This window comes from Dipodomys ordii, unplaced genomic scaffold (assembly GCF_000151885.1).
Source record: "Dipodomys ordii isolate 6190 unplaced genomic scaffold, Dord_2.0 Scaffold220, whole genome shotgun sequence".
In the NCBI taxonomy this organism is placed as follows: domain Eukaryota; kingdom Metazoa; phylum Chordata; class Mammalia; order Rodentia; family Heteromyidae; genus Dipodomys; species Dipodomys ordii.
The window spans coordinates 190,296-206,647 of NW_012267436.1; the positions used below are offsets into that span (position 1 = coordinate 190,296).

General features: G+C 43.6%; 2 protein-coding genes across 2 annotated transcripts in view; both read left to right on the forward strand.

The window, feature by feature from the left end:
* The window catches only part of Dysf (dysferlin), a 209,293-nt gene that overhangs the window by 21,286 nt on the left and 171,655 nt on the right, over positions 1 to 16,352 (forward strand). The window contains exon 4 of the mRNA XM_013035761.1: positions 11,031 to 11,136. Within this exon, the coding sequence (XP_012891215.1) occupies positions 11,031 to 11,136 (106 nt within the window). The remainder of the gene's footprint in view (positions 1 to 11,030; positions 11,137 to 16,352) is intronic.
* Positions 5,591 to 10,582, forward strand: LOC106000482 (60S ribosomal protein L30-like). Its single transcript, XM_013035760.1, has 2 exons — positions 5,591 to 5,621; positions 10,209 to 10,582. Exons 1-2 carry the CDS (start codon positions 5,591 to 5,593, stop codon positions 10,580 to 10,582), a joined length of 405 nt encoding a protein of 134 aa, XP_012891214.1.

The window sequence follows — 16,352 nt, forward strand, 5'->3', positions numbered from 1 at the left end:
AGGCAAGTGCTCTACCACTGAGCCACCTTCCCAGCCCTGTACTTTCTTTTTTGTCACTTAACATTGCCTCTTTCCTAGTTCAGTATGTCATGTTTAGATGACCAGGTGGTATTCAAATTAGGTCCCTCCAAATCTATCCCCTTATGAATTGACATTTAGTTTCTCTCCAATATGAACTAGCATTTAGTTTCCCTCCAATTTCTTACTCACAAATGATTACCCAGTAACAATATTATTCAAATGTCTTTATGTTCTTATAATATTTTTTCTTTAGGGCAGGTCCTTAGGAGTGGCACCACTGAATCAAAGGACATAAGCATATAAAAGTTTTATGGAAGTGGCCAAATTACTTTTCAAAAATGTCTTACTTGATGTCTACCAAAAATTGCCTGCCAATCTATTTTTTCTAGTGTGATGGGGGAAAAAGTGCTTTGTAATTTGTTTCTTGTGCATTTGAGCATGTTTCTGTATGCTTATTGCTCCTTTGTATTTCTTCTTCCATGAATTGCCCCTCCATAAGTTTTGAGTTGCTTTGTCTTTGTCTTAATAATGCATAGTAATTTCATATAGTTGAGATCTTTTTTTGGCATATGAATGCTGGATCTGTATTCTATATGGAGGCTATTTTTTTCGCTGCTTTCTAGTGACTCTGTCATACTTTGTCCTCAAACAAGAAATGGCACTTACCCAGTTGCCTCTGTGTGTGTGTGTGTGTGTGTGTGTGTGTGTGTGTGAGAGAGAGAGAGAGAGAGAGAGAGAGAGAGAGAGTATGCACGCACAGATATTTCAAAAGGCAGAGATGTGCTTGCTTCTGCTAAGTTGGGAAGAATCAGGCACAAGTTGAGCCTTACTCACTGGCTTTCTTTTCTGGAATCCTTGGAAGACTGTGTGGGACAAGAACTATTTGCAGTTCACTGTGCCATTGTTCTTAGCAGGCTCAAAAGCACTGGCGATGTTTTTATTTTTCAAGGATTTTTATAGCTATATTTTGCCCTGGATTCTATCCAGGACATCCGTGGATGTTAGAATAATATTTCTTTTGTTTTTCTCAGGACAGAAATGGAAAACTATTTAGAATTACCCTTGGGTGGCCCCCAGGGAATCATAGACTGGAAGGAAGGCTGCCAGAGGCCAGGTGGGCTCAGGGGCTGTGGAATGTCCTGCTGTCTCTTATTTCCTGTCCTTCACTGCCAGGCATGCACAACTGAGGGCCAGAGGGATTCAGCTTCTGGGTATTTCCTCCCTGGCAGACCAGTTCCTCCCTGGAGTATGTGTGAGACTTTCCATAACAGGGGCTCTGACTTCCCTGTACAGTCTGATTAGTGAGGACAAGATGCAGCTGAGTCAGGGAGGAGCTGATTGGTAGTTTAAAGGACCTGTCCTTTCCTTAATTTCAAAGATAAAGGATGAAAAACGGACACATGGTGACTTTCAAGGGTATTAAAACATTCAAACTTGAAGAAAAGTTGAAAAAATTAGAAGAAACTATTCATATTCTCTAATTCAGATATATATTATGGGAATATTTTGCTCGCGCACGCGCGCGCGCGCGTGTGTGGTGTGTGTGTGTGTGTGTGTGTGTGTGTGCATGTGTGTGTGCGCCCAGGCCGGCAGTTGTGGAGCCTGAACTAAGGGTCTGGGTGCTGTTCTTGAGCTTCTTTTGGTCAAGTCTAGCATTCTACCACTTGAGCCACAGCTCTACGTCTGGCTTTTTGGTAGTTAATTTGAGATAAGAGTCTCACAGTTTCTACGCAGGCTGGCTTTGAACTATGGTCCTTAGATCCCAGCCCCCTGAGTTGCTAGGCTTACAGGCATGAACCACAAGCACCTGACTTATATTTGTTTGATCATAGTTTCTCTCCTTTCTTCACTTCTTCCTCATGCTTCCATATGAGAGTAAGTTATATTCATTGTGCCTCTGTGTGTGTGTGTGTGTGTGTGTGTGTGTGTGTGAGAGAGAGAGAGAGAGAGAGAGAGAGAGAGAGAGAGAGAGAGACTGTGTGAGAGTTGTTCCTTTACAGAAGCATGTACAGTTTTTAACAACAGTACATTTAATATGGATGTGTTAAATCTCATCAATGGACCCAAATAATGTTTCATAACAATTCCCCCTTTCTCCTCATCACAGAGCAGAATCCAGTCTAGGGTCTGTACTGATACAATCATATTTGTCATACTTCCATAGTCTTATTTAATCTGGAACACTACTACCATTTTTGGCTTTTATAACATTATATATAATGAATAGATAATATCCTACTCCTTTAAAAGTAAGCTATTCCTCATTTGTCTCAAGTGCCCCACGATTCAATTCTTGGTTGTATTGGGTTACTGATTTCTGGCTAGAAGGCTCTATTTCACAATCTGAGAGCACATGGTCTTTCTTACTATCACCTAGTCCAGGTCTGATTTTTCCTGCATAGATTCATTGTTCATTCTTCCCCTAGAAGTATAAGATAAATTAAGACTTGGCACTCACAGATGATTCTTGTCTGGCCAGTCTCTCTATTGTGACTGTGAACTGATTTCCTGTGTCTAGAACTCTTTTTATAAGTTCCCAGCTGGGTCTAGTGAATCTTTCCAGTCTGTCTAGACTGCTATGTCATAGTGGGATTGGTGTACCTCCACCATGTTACCAGGTCACACATTCATCTGACTCTGTGGCAGCACTAGGTACTAGCCAGCCATGGTTTCCTTGAGCTCATCCCTGGCTCAATGCCAATTTTCTGGACTCAGAGACCTCATGTAACTCATCAAGTTACATATGTCCTCTCCTGCATTCATGAAAGACTGTACTGGACTGTTGCAAGGTTTTTCCTTCTGCTGGGCCAGTCTTTCTCCCGTATCTTTTGAGGATCTTCTTCCTGTTTGATGTCATTTTATTCTATGTCATTCTAAGTCATTTCTATTACTTAAAAGAAATCTAAGGTTTTATACATGACGGCACTGAAGTCATGATAGAACGTGACCCCCTGAGTCATTGGGTGGTGAAGAGACTGCAGAGAAAGAAAAGTGGGGAGAAGGGGAAGAGATATGGAGCTGACATTTACCAAGGCCTGTCTATGCTCTAGAACACATGAGACTGTTCATGTATGATCTGAAATCTTACCAAAACCTTCTGCTAGTGAGTGCTAGTTCCTTGAAGCTCCAATGGTGTGGGGTAGGGGTCCTGGTACCTGGGACAGGGGCTCATGCATGATAGGTGCTCATTCATGCCCAACAATAAATTGACTGTCAAGTAAGAGAGCTAGCTCTCCAGCCTAATGACCTGAGGGCTCCTCTTCTGAATGATGAATGCTGCATTTCTCTCTGGCAGATGGTTGAGAACTGAGCATTTTCAAGATGTCACTATGGGTTTAAAGGTATCATTTAAGAACATTAGATTTGTGTGTGTGACATCCTAGGGTTGGCCAGTCTAAGCTGTACCAACTTCTCTGATCTTCCTGCTTCTAACACAGCTCCTTCCTGGAGGACTGTCTGACTGTTATACCCCCTCACTTATATATATATATATATATATATATATATACACATACATACATATATACATAATATATATTATACATAATATAATAGTATATAGTATTATAGCATAATACTATATAGCATATACAGTATAAATGTATATATAACAGTATATAATATATAATATACATATGATATAGTTAATATATATAATATATGGTTGTACAAAGGAGTTATGCCATGTAACAAAGCAGTTTATGAATACAATGTGTCTTGTTCAATGTTACCGCTTTCAATATTCTCACCCATCCCTTCCTTACCCACCTCTTCCTCACTCTTCTTCATTTTGTAGGCTGTACATTGGATGCTTGACTGCATCCTTCCTGCTCTTTCCCTCTTCATTTGTTCACCTTTTTCCCCCTGACCCCACTCCTTTCAAGTTCCAACTTCCTGGTGTTTTATTTTGCTGAACTTTGATTTTGCCTTTCTAAGGAATTATACTACTTGAGTTCTCCTTTGGATATGCCATATTTCAGTTAATACATTTGTATACCACTCACTCTGTTGGGAATGTAAACTTGTTTAGCAGTGTGGAGGTTCCTCAAAAAATTTAAATATAGAACTACCCTATGATACAGCAATTCCACTCCTGGGCATTTACCCAAAAGATTTCAAGCCAGGGTAGTAAAAACACCAGCATAGCCATGTCCACTGAAGCACTACTTACCACATTCAAGGTTTGGAATTGGCCTAGATACCCCTTAATGGACCAATGGATCAAGAAAATGTGGTACAGATACACAATGGAATTTTACTCATCCATTAGAAAGAATGATATTGTACCATTTGTAAAGAACTGGAATGACTTATTAAATGAAGTTAAGTCAGGCCTAGAGACAAAGGATGCATGTTTTCCCTTATATGTGGAGGCTAAATTTAGCTTATAAACACCCTCATTTGTGTGCTCACATGTGATGCTGGCATGGAAAAGGACCCAGTTAACTGAGTGGCATGAAGGAGATTCTGCCATCTTGTACAGGCATGGAAGCTACCTTTAGTAGAAAGGAAATTTTTAGGGGTCCTCAGGTGTCCTACGCAAGGGTTCCTCTGACTCTGACTTCTTCAGACTTATATTCAACATTACCTCCTTTTCTTCCACCTCTCCTCATCTCCTAGCTTTTAAGCCATTTCTGTGAAAATTCCAAATGCTAGCTCTGCATACTCTTTGACTATTGAACCTCCAAACTCCTTTTCATATGATTGTTTAACTCATTTAAAAAGTACATTCAAGCTGGATGCTGGTGGCTTATGCCTAGTCATAGTTACTCAGGAGGTTGAGCTCTGAGGATTGTGGTTCAAAGCTAGCCCAGGTATAAAAGTCTATGAGACTCTTATCTCCAATTAACCACCAAAAAGCCAGAAGTGGAGATGTAGCCTTGAACAAAAAGCTCAGGGACAGTGCTCAGGCCCTGAATTTAAGCCTCCGGATTAGCACCCAAAACACCAAAGCAAATAACAACAAAAGGGTTGGGAAGGTGGCTCAGTGGTAGAGTGGTTGCCTTGCATTAGGCCCTGGGTTCAATTCCTCAGCACCACATAAGCAGAAAAAAACAGAAGTGGCGCTGTGGCTCAAGTGGTAGAGCACTAGCCTGAGCTGAAGAGCTGAGGGGACAGTGCCCAGGCCCAGAGTTCAAGCCCCACAACTGACAAAAACAAAAAAAACAAAAAACACAAAAACCCCAACAAAAAAATAGTACATTCAACAGCTCTCTCACTCTTGTGCTGGGCAATTAAACCCAGAGCCTGTGCTTGCTAGAGCAAGTGATCTACCACTTGAGCTACACCCTCAGCCTTTAGTGTGTGTGTGTGTGTGTGTGTGTGTGTGTGTGTGTGTGTGTGTGTATTTGAAATAAGGAACCATTTATATTTTATTTTTTAATTTTTAAAATTATTATTATAAAGATAATGTTCAGAGGGGTTACAGTTACAGAAGTCAGGTTTCAATAAGCTTTTAAAAAATGTCCAGTTATTCTTAATCTCCCTAACAAAAACTTATCAGGCTTGTGTTTTAAGATGTACATTTTATTATTACTTGCATATGGCAGGCAGGCAGACAGATCAGGAGATGATCACCATTGATGATTACCATCGTCAAGGTAATGCCACATGACAGAGGGTATATGGGGAAGTGCCAGAGTCAATTGGGAGGCAGAGGAGCAGGAGAGGCCTAGGTAAGAGCCTTTATTGTGTTTTTCATAAGAAGGAATGGGCCGAGCAGGCTAAGCAAGCTTAGGGAGCATAGTTTGAATAATGTAAGTGGCCTTGGGATGCAGGGCCCCAGTCTCTTCCTGCCTCATTTGACTCCCATCCATCCCCTTGGACTTTTACCAGGCCTCTGGTTAGAATGTGCAGGACCTTGATACACTAAAGGAGCCTGGATCCATCTCCAGGTGGGTGGGTCAGGTTCTAGGCATTCCAAAGCTAAGATCTCTGAGTATATTGCAGGGGAATTTATCCTCCCCTATTCTTTGTGCAATGGATGAATGAAGGAGAAACTGCCTATAGTGTTCTATATGGTTGTCTCAGATACTTTCAACCTTTCCAGAGACCCCCTGCTCCATACCCAGCTTCTCCTCTGTGAGCCATGTACTTGTATTACCAGGGAGGGGAGGCTCTGCATCTCCTTGGCTTTCTGTATTTGGTTCCCACAGCCATCTCCTAAGTCTTTGGGATAGACAGCCTCCAGCCCTGCCTCCTAGGGGAGTAGTGTTTGTGAAGCCATCTGTCAACTAAAAGTGACAGGCTTCAGAAGGTATATTTTATGGCCAAAAAGAAGTCTGGAGGTCTACCTCAGAGGTAGAGCAGCCTAGCAAGTATGAGGCTCTGAATTCAAGCCCCTAGTAGTGTAAAAATAAATACATAAATACAAATGTAATAAATAACAGTCAACCCTGTCCACTGTGTCTGGGGCAGCCTGGAAGTGCCTGGGCTGGCAGGGGTGAGGCCAGCCCTTCCTTCTGCATTTCCTCCCATTGTTCTCCATCCTACTTCCGGGAATTCTGGGAATTCTCCATGTCTGGATCAGCATGACTGGGCTGCAGGCAAAGGAGGCAGAGGAGGTGTGGTTTTCTTTGGGCTTCTGGCCCAGAGAATAGAGTTTCAGCTGCTATACAGCTGTTGAGACAACCAGACTGCTACCTGTTCCTTCTGCTCATTTGTCCTGCCTGGCCTTTTCTTCCCATGAACTGCTTCCCAAGAGCTGTGGTGATAGCTCAGGAAATCTGCAGAGTCTTGGGGCCAACTGATCCATCTACTTGCTTGAATGAGCCACTCTGATCTGCTGCCCATTTCCCCATGAAGGACAAGAGAACCTTGATCTCTGATGTGATTCCAGGGTCCTCTGTACCTAGTGCCTGGTCTTTTTGAAGTTGCTTGGGTGTCAGGTCAATATACTAGTGACAGGTGCCCCCTCCATGCTGACCCTTGGGATGACAGGAGGCTCTGCTTAATAAGTTATGGTACAAAACCAATTCTAAGTTTCAAGGGAACAAAACACAAAGCAGTCCACATTATAGGAAATATAACTCCAGCTCACAAGGGGCCTTAGGACCCTGGAGTGAACACCCCTTTAATTCTTTTTTTTTTTGTTAGTTGTAGGGCTTGAACTCTGGGACTAGGTGCTGTCCCTGAGCTCACTCTATCATTTGAGCCACAGTACCACTTCCAGTTTCTGAATATTTAATTGGAGATAAGAGTTTCATGGGGACTTTTCTGCCTGAGTTGGCTTGAAACTTCAATCATCAGAGCTCAGCCTCCTCAGTAGTTAGGATTACAGGCATGAGCCACCGGTGCCTGGATTCCCCTTAATTCTTTATTTAAAGAAATGCAAGCCAGTGACTCACACCTGTAATCCTAGCTACTCAGGAGGTTGAGATCTGTTGATTGAAGTTTCAGGCCAACAGGGCAGAAAAGTCCCCATGAAACTCTTTTTTTTTAAAAAAATATTTTTTGTACCCATGAAACTCTTATCTCCAATTAAGCACTCAAGGAAGTGGTGTTGTGGCTCTAAGTGGTAGAGTGCTATCCTTGAGCAAAAGAACTCAGGGACAGTTCCCAGGCTCTGAGTTCAAGCCCAATGACTGACAAAAAAAGAAAAAAAATGTAAGAAAAATTGATCTTGAATACATACCACATTTTTGGTCTTCCTAGGAAGGGAAACTACAAGTAACTGAGTCTCCAGCTCAAGAGGGATGGATTTTAAGGATGAGAAGCTTATGGAAGCAGCCTAATTTTCATTTATATGCATGTGTATGTATTAAAATATACATAACAGGCTAGCTACCAGTGAATCACTCCTGTTTTCCTAGCTACTCGGGAGGCTGGGATCTGAGGATCATGGTTCAAAGCCAACCTGGTCAAGAAAGACTGTGAGACTATCTCCAATAAACCACCAGAAAACTGGAAGTGGTGCTGTGGCTCAAGTGGTAGAGTGCTCACCTTGAGCTGAAGAGCTCAGGGATAGTGCCCAGGCCCAGAGTTCAAGCCCCATGACTGACAATAAATAAATAAAATATACATAATAAAATCTACTGTTTATACCATTTTGAGGTGTACAACACAGTGACATTAGTATGTAAGCCTCACTCCCATCCATCTCTAGGATGACTTCAGCTTCCAAACTGAAAGCCTGTATCCACTGAATAATTCCCCACTTCCCTCTTCCCCCAGCCCCGACAAACCCCACTCTGTTTTCTGTGCGTATGCATCTAATTACTCTAAGTGCCCTCTAAATGAAAGCGTATATTAATTGTTCTTTGGTGTCTGGCTTGTTTCACTTAGCATAATGTCTTCAGGATTAATTCCTGTAATAGTGTGTGTCAGAATTTTCTTCCTTTTCAACACTGAATAGTATTCCATTGTATGTCCACATTGCTTTTTTTTTCCTGTTTGTTTATACATCTAGTCAAACTTGGTTGTTCCCATCTTTAGGCTATTATAAATATGGCACTATGAATATGGGTGTGAAAAATATCTGCAAGAGACCCTAATTTCAGCTTTTAGGTGTTACACATGCAGAGATGGGATTGCTAGATCATACTTTAGTTCTAGGTTTAACTATTTTTTTGGTCCCAGCCTATGGCTTGAACTCAGGGCCTGGACACTGTCCCTGAGCTTTTTTGCTCAAGGCTACTGCTCAACTACTTGAGCCACTGCTCCACTTCTGATGTTTGGAAATTCATTGAAGATAAATGTCTCAAAACAAATGTTTCAAAACCTTCGTTGGGCTTGTTTTGAACTGTGATCCTCAGAGCTTAGCCTTTTGAGCAGTTAGGATTCATAGCCATGAACCACCAGTGCCTGGCTCTATGTTGAACTTTTAAAGAAATTCCTGAACTGTTTTTTACAGCAGCTGTACTTTTTTTTTTCTGTTTCAGCCAGCAGTGAACAGGATAATAATTTCCCCACATTCTGACCAACACACATCTGCTATCTTCCTCCCTCCTTTGTTCTCTCCCTTCCTTCCTTCTTTGCTTCCTTGCTTTTGGCAACACGGGTACAAGTGCTCTATCACTTGAGCCACTCCAGTCTCTTTTTTTTTGCTTTTAGTCTGTTTTTCAAATAGGGTCTCATGCTTTTGCCCTGGCCAGCCTTAGACTGAGATCCTCTTGTCTCCACCACCTGAATATCTAGGATTATGTACATGTGCTACCACATCCCGCCCTCCCTCTCCCTTTGTTATAGCCATCCTAATATAGATGGAGTGGTACCTCATTGTGAGTAGCCAGTTTCAGGAATCAGCCAATTAGATCATGATTGCAGTCTTATCTCACAAAGCCATAAAATCTCATATTCAAATCAATTGTTACAGAGCCAAGGAGAAGGAGGGTCCCAGACACCAGAGTTGCTTTATTCAGCAGGGGAAAAAATAAGCAGGAAATGATGAGAGTGTACCTGGGGCTGTTGATGGGACTAAAGAAGGGCTGTGTCTTGGCAGTACTGTGCTGGATAGGACCCAATCCCCAGGGAAGCAATCAGAGCCCAATACATATATCCAGAGACAAGTCCTGGTTGATACAGGCCCGGTATTGCAATTCTATGCTGCCACCATAGAACACAGAGTGAATGGTACTCCCTTTAGCAGCTCAAAGAACATTCCTTACTTTTCAGGCCCTTCTCTGCTGGTGGCCTACTATTTCCGAAGACCCCATCCATATGTGGGGTCCCTGAACTCAGCAGGGCACGGAGCCTCAAGAGTGTGTACTTGCTGATGATTCTGAGCCTCTTGGGGGGAATCTGTCTCCCTCGTCTTAGTGTTCACCTGTGCCTGAAGATAGGAAAGTTGCTTTGTGTTTATTTCATCATGGCTGCTGCAGAGCCCTGGAAAACAAGTGTAGATGATCTGTGTAGACATGGGTGATGGGGGAGCAGTGTAGATGTGATGGGGGGAAACTGCTCTAACCTTGCTACACTGTCAATGTCTGGAGGAGAAGCCCTTATACTTGACATAGCTGCATGGGGAGACCTCTGGGGTAGGGCAGAAAGAGGTTAAAGTTGAGCTTGGAAAGGTGCAGGTATGTCCGTTTCTTTTCTCATTTTGTGGGTGTCTCTGGAGTGTCCTGGTTTTCCAGGGATGGTGCCTGGGGGTGGCTGTGGTAGGGGTATATAGAAATATGTGAGCAGCGTTTCTCTCCACCCGGCCGTCTTGTCTGCTGCTTTCGGTTGGGAGCCCTCCTGCACCTAAGGCAGGAAGATAGTGGCCGCCAAGAAGACGAAAAAGTCCCTGGAGTCGATCAACTCTAGACTTCAACTTGTTCTGAAAAGTGGCAAGTACGTGCTGGGGTACAAGCAGATGCTGAAGATGATCAGACAGGGCAAAGGGAAACTGGTCATCCTCACCAACAACTGCCCAGCCTTGAGGAAATCTGAAATAGAATACTATGCCATGTTGGCAAAAACTGGTGTCCATCACTACAGTGGCAATAATATTGAACTGGGTACAGCATGTGGAAAGTACTACAGCGTATGCACACTGGCTATCATTGATCCAGGTGATTCTGATATCACTGGAAGCATGCCAGAACAAACTGGAGACAAAGCGCACACAATTTTTCTTTAATAAAACTTTCCAGAGCTCTTTAAAAAAAAAAAAGAAAAGAAATATGTGAGCAGATCAGCTCAGCTGGCTTGGTGATGGTGAGGGATGTTAGGGGAAGAGTCAGGACACAGGCTAGTTTCTTTTCCTTCCTTCCTTCCTTCTCCCTCTTTCTCTTTTTCTTTCTCTCTCTTTTCTTTTTTATTGGTTGTGGGTCTTGAACTCAGAGCCTGGGAACTGTGGCTGAGCTCTTTTGCTCAAGGATAGCACTCTACCTCTTTAAGCCACAGTGCCACTTCTAGCTTTCTGGTGATTAATTGGAGATAAGAGTCTCATGAACTTTCCTGCTTGGGCTGGCTTTGAACCATGATCCTTAGATCTCAGCCTCCTGTGTATTTAGGATTATAGGCATGAGCCATCAGTGCTCAGCTTTACAGGCTAGTTTCTACATGTGATTTTTCTGTCTTTTCAGGTTCCTGGGGGAAGCCAAAGTCCCACTCCGCGAAGTCCTTTCAACCCCCAGTCTATCCGCTAGCTTCAATGCGCCCCTGCTGGACACCAAGCAGCATCCCACTGGGGTAAGTGCCCATTGACCCTGAATAGGCTCTAGTTTCTGGTCTGAGGCTTTACCCGATGGCTTCTTCCTCGGGCCTGGATGTTTTTCGACTCTGTTGATGCGTCAGAATCCAGCTCTTAGAAGCTAAGCTTGGCCTTCTCTGGCCAGGGCTTTGGATACCAGGATGGACACTGGACTAGGAGTCAAGAAAGCCCTGCCCTCCCCTATACATATCAATTCAGCTGTACCTCATGCCAGTTTGGCTGCCCCTGGGTCGCGTCTTGCCCATATAGTTACCTTCTGCCTCTAGTTTTCCGGTCAACTCTGATAATCTGGCAGACCTTCCTTTCCCGCTGCCCAGCCCCATTCTCCAGATTTGGAACATCTGAGTCATCTAGGTGACAGATCACATGGAGAAAAAGACAGATAGCCCTCTTCCGTCAACCAGGGAGCAGACTCCCTTCCTTTTCCTCCATTGTCCTTTCCGCTCCGCCTCCTGCCTGCTCAGGACTGTCCTGGTCCAAGCAGTCAGTTCCTGGCCCTCATCTCTGGCCTCCTGTTATTTTTAGTGAGCTAAATATACTCTGAAGGGCTCTTTCCTCCTGGTCACCAGAATTCCTGACCTTCCCTCTGGCTCTGCTCCATCTCCCAGGATGCACTTGGGACTATTGATCTGGAAATGCTTCCTCCCAGTGAGGCTTGGTTGGGGGAGAGGGTGAGTTCTAGGCCTTGAGACAGGATGAGTGTGTGTGTGTGTGTGTGTGTGTGTGTGTGTGTGTGTGTGTGTGTGAGTTTAGGCCCTTGGATGTCTGTGACAGTCAGTAACTGGCCAGTTTGAGACCACACTGGGCATTAAGCACATCTAGGCTCATAGCAAACAGGTTTCCAAAATGGGGACACCAATCAGTGGGGCATTTTTACACTCTGAGGGTTTAACGGGTCAAATGGACTTCTGCCTCTCTGTACTCCTGATCTGTTACCCTTCCGATGTTGGAATTTGCTCCCAAGGCATCTTAGGCCAGTGATGGCCAGTAGCTTCCTTGAACAGGAATAGTATTTCCCAACAGAATCCTTCCTAGCCTTACAGTGCCAATCTGATTCAATGGGACAATCTGATTCAATGCAGTGCTCTTGAGACTGTCTCTTATCACCTCCTGAGTCCCATCTGGTTCCCCGCCCCCCCCCCCCACCACACACACTTGTATGTGTATGTGTATGGTGTATGCATGGGTGCCATTCCTGGGACTGGAATTCAGGGCCTAGGTGTTGTCCCTGAGCTTCTTTTGCTCAAGGCTAGTGCTTTATCACTTGAACCACAGCACCACTTCCATTTTTTTTTTCTGAGTAGTTTATTCGAGTTAAGAGTCTCACAGACTTTCCTATCTGAGCTGGCATTGAATCATGATCCTCAAATCTCAGCTTCCTATGTAGCTAGGATTATAGGCATATGCCACTGTGCCTGGCTTCGAGGGACTTCTGGAACTGCTCCCCTCCCCATGGCGATTCTTAGGTGGTCCCCTGTAGCAGAGCACCATGGAGAAACCATGGTCATGAAGGTATCCACTGAGGGAAGCTGTTGGAGACTGGGGTCTGCCTGGAGCTTTTCCATCACCCTTCAAATGGTTGGCTCCTCTGTAGTATTTGGGGCCCCCAAGCCCAAACTGGGGTTTCTTCTTTTCTTCTGTGCTGAGTGAGACCTCAATATGGCTCCACTACCACCTTTTCTGCATCTGAGACACTCACGTTTCCTGCATCTGCTCCTCTCCAAGCTCAGCTTTTCCTCCATCCTTCTACATTTGGTTGTTGTTCACTAGACTGCCAGGCAGTCTAGTAGGAAAAACATACAAATGCATTTTAAAACTAATTTTTTATTGAGATTAAGTAATTACATAAATTTCACATCGTATTGTGAGATAGTGAGATAGTTAAAGTCACAAACACATTTTAACCTTCACAAGGCAAATTGTCATTATCATGGTCTTCCTCATTGGGTGATATGTATGTTTCTTTCCTTTTGCTTAGCATGCACATGCATTTTAAGAGCAGCTTGTCAAATGCTGGACACATGACAGAGCTACATCCTATTACCTCAGCCTTGAAAGGCAGAGTCAGGTGGGAAAGGGAATCCCTAGGTGACAAGAACACATGGAGGGTTGGGAGAGCCAGCGGACACTGCGCATTGGGAATAGGGATCAGAGGAAGGCAAGCACACTGCTCTGGGCATTCCTGAGCTTCTTTCAAATGTTCACCTAACCAATGCTTTAGCATGGGAGATGCCATCCTACCCTGCAGCAGCCCTTGGAGGCATCTGAGGGAGAAGTGAGGGATCCAGGAACACAGTAGCCATTTGCCCATGAACTCCTGAGGTCCTACTGCTTGCCGCTTACCTCCTGGACTGCAGCTTTCCAACCCTGAGCTTGTCAAGACCAGTGCTGAAGAGCTGCCTCCCAGTATGGACAGATAACATGTGGCCTAGACTGATTGCATAACCTGTGAGAGGACAGAGACTTCAGAGTTGACGGCAAGGTAGCTCTCTCCTGCCTTTGTTTCCTGAGCCCTCTCTGCCTAGGGGCTGAGGACTCCAAGATGGCTGATTTTGGTTGCAGAAGCTACCCAGCTCCTGGGCAATGTGTTTTATTGGACATATGGTTGATAGATAATTGTCATGTAATAGAATAATTCTACAGTGTTATAAAGTCTGGAGACCTGAGGAACTGGGCATCTAATTTGATGGCCTGAAGGAGGGTCCCAGTGGAACTTCTGGGCCAAAGTCCTGACCATAGGGCTCACATCTCATAGGAAGAAAATCCTGTGTTGTGATTGCAGAAGCAAAATTCTTAGATTATTTCTTCTTTTTCTTCTTCTACTTCTTCTTCCTCTTCCTCTTCTTCCTCTTTTTCCTCTTCTTCTTTTGGTGCTGGCCCTGGGCCTTAAACTCAGGGCCAGGGCCTGGGTACTATTCTTGAGCTGTTGTGCTCAAGCTTAGTGCTCTACCACTTGAACCACAATTCCACTTCTGGATTTCTTGGTAATCTTTCTAACCCAGGCTAGCTTTGAATCATGATTCTCATAGCTCAGCCTTTTGAATGACCAGGATTATAGGCAAGAGCTACCAGCACCCAGCTTTAGATCCTTTTAAGCTTCTATCATAAAATAATTTAAGACTACAGTGATCCCTCACCAACTGTGGAAGTTATATTTCAGAGACTTCCAAGATAGGTGAAAATCTGTGAATTAACAACATTATATTATATATATATATATATATATTTAAAGGCTTTATAAACTCTTCCCACTCTCCTATAAATCCTTTCCCACACTTTTATAAACACTTCATATGTTCTTAAATATGTTCTACACTCTTAAACCTATGTAATTTTAACAAAATATAAAATTCTGTGTGGATACTCACCAATGAAGCATACTACAGCTTCTATGATGAAGATCATGAATCATGTAGCTGTGCAGTACTGATGATGATGAAAGCAATGATGATGAGATGAATGTGCTGCACAGCTTGTCATCAGGCATGTCATCAGGGGCAGTATCTTCTCCCTGCACTGTAACTTCTATTTCTGCTAAAGGTATAGGAACAACTGATCTCTTTGTCTGAGTGATGAACATAGTTATGGGGAGTTGCTGGAGTTGCTTTTTCTTCTGCGTGAGAATGTTTTTATAAACTGACATACCACTCTCAATTGTATTTACGAAGTGCAACAAACAAAGCATCTGGGGGTATCATTCTTCAGCTACTCGCTGAAGTTCTTTGGCCATTCTGACCATGGTTGCAAGACAGTTGAGTGTTAGGCCAACCTTCTCCTCCTCTCCAACACATAGTTCATCTTGTTCCTCATCCTCTTCTTCACTTGCTGACTTTGTCTCATCCATGTTAAAAACTTGTTCAGGCTTTTAGCCCCTTGGCTCTGACTTTATCTGCAGAAGTAGCTTCTCCATGCAGAGAAACATTCTTGAGTTCAAAGCATCTTGGAAATTTGTCAAACCAGCCCTTGCTGGCACTCTATGGGGTTGGTCTGGTAGGAGAAGCACTCGACAGTTCTGCTTCTGCGTTGTCATCCTGGTCTTCATCCTTGTCACCGTCATGAATGTCTGTGCTGTCCGCAAAACTATCATAAAGTTTCTTCGCCTTCATCCAGATGGTGTTGGTATTCAGGGAGATATTCTTCTTTCTGCAGTCATTTATTCACAAGGCCAAGGCAGACTCCATCCTCACAATGGCCTTATAACAGGAAGTGACCACATTCTCTGCAGTCTGGTTAAAAGTCATTGTTGCCATAGACTTAGTATTCTTTTCACCTTTATGTAGTGAACAATAGATTCATTGATACCGTAATGGTAGCCTACAGCCATGTAGCTTTCCCCTTTTTGCCTTTAATAGGCCGAGAAGTTCTACCTTTCCTTTGGTGGTGCAGAATGTTTGGGTTGCATCATAAGGCTTAAAATAAATTCAAACTTTTATGATAATGTCACAACAACACAACACTGCAGAGCAACATTACATGCAGTGATCAGACAACGATGTGAAGTAGACAAGGAGAGATGCTGAACATATGGGCACAGCAAACAGCTGTATGCTATGGTCACTGAGCCAATCAGTGCCCAGGATACAGAACACAGTGCTATGGTTGGTCGCTTTCTAGTCCATCAGCCAATAGTGTGCTGTGTACAATCTCACATTGGGAAACTTGTGTAAGCAGTAGTAGTGGACCGCACATTTCCATTGTGTACAGTATGGTATTCATCTGCAGATGAAATACATACTGTGGGTTTTTTTACATTTTAATATTGTTGTAATATTTTTGGCAAGGATAATTAAAATTGGAAATATTATATAAATACCTGCACACCACAAAATCCCACAATATAGTGAGGGATGACCGTAGAAAAAGTTGTCAGGAATGGTAGCAAGAATATGGTGTCCTCAGCCATTTGAGATTAAGTTGCCAACCTCTTGGCTCATCACTCTGAATTTAATGTACATTTCTCTGATTAAAGATGTTCTCCCAAGCCAGGTACTGGTATCTCAGGCCTGTAATCCTTGCTACTCAGAAAGCTGAGATATAAGGATCTGTGTTTGAAGTTGGGCTGGGTAGGAAAGTCCCTGAGATTCTTTTTCTTTTTTTGGGGGGGGGGTCCGGTCGTGGGGCCTGAACTCTGGGCCTGGGCGCTGTCCCTCAGCTCTTCAGCTCAAGGCTAGCACTCTACCACTTGAGCCACAGC

Coding starts and splice junctions, on each gene's coding strand:
- LOC106000482 (XM_013035760.1), top strand. CDS start 5,591: ATGATCACCATTGATGATTACCATCGTCAAG. Junction 5,622..10,208: donor TGATGATTACCATCGTCAAG/GTAATGCCACAT, acceptor CCTGCACCTAAG/GCAGGAAGATAGTGGCCGCC.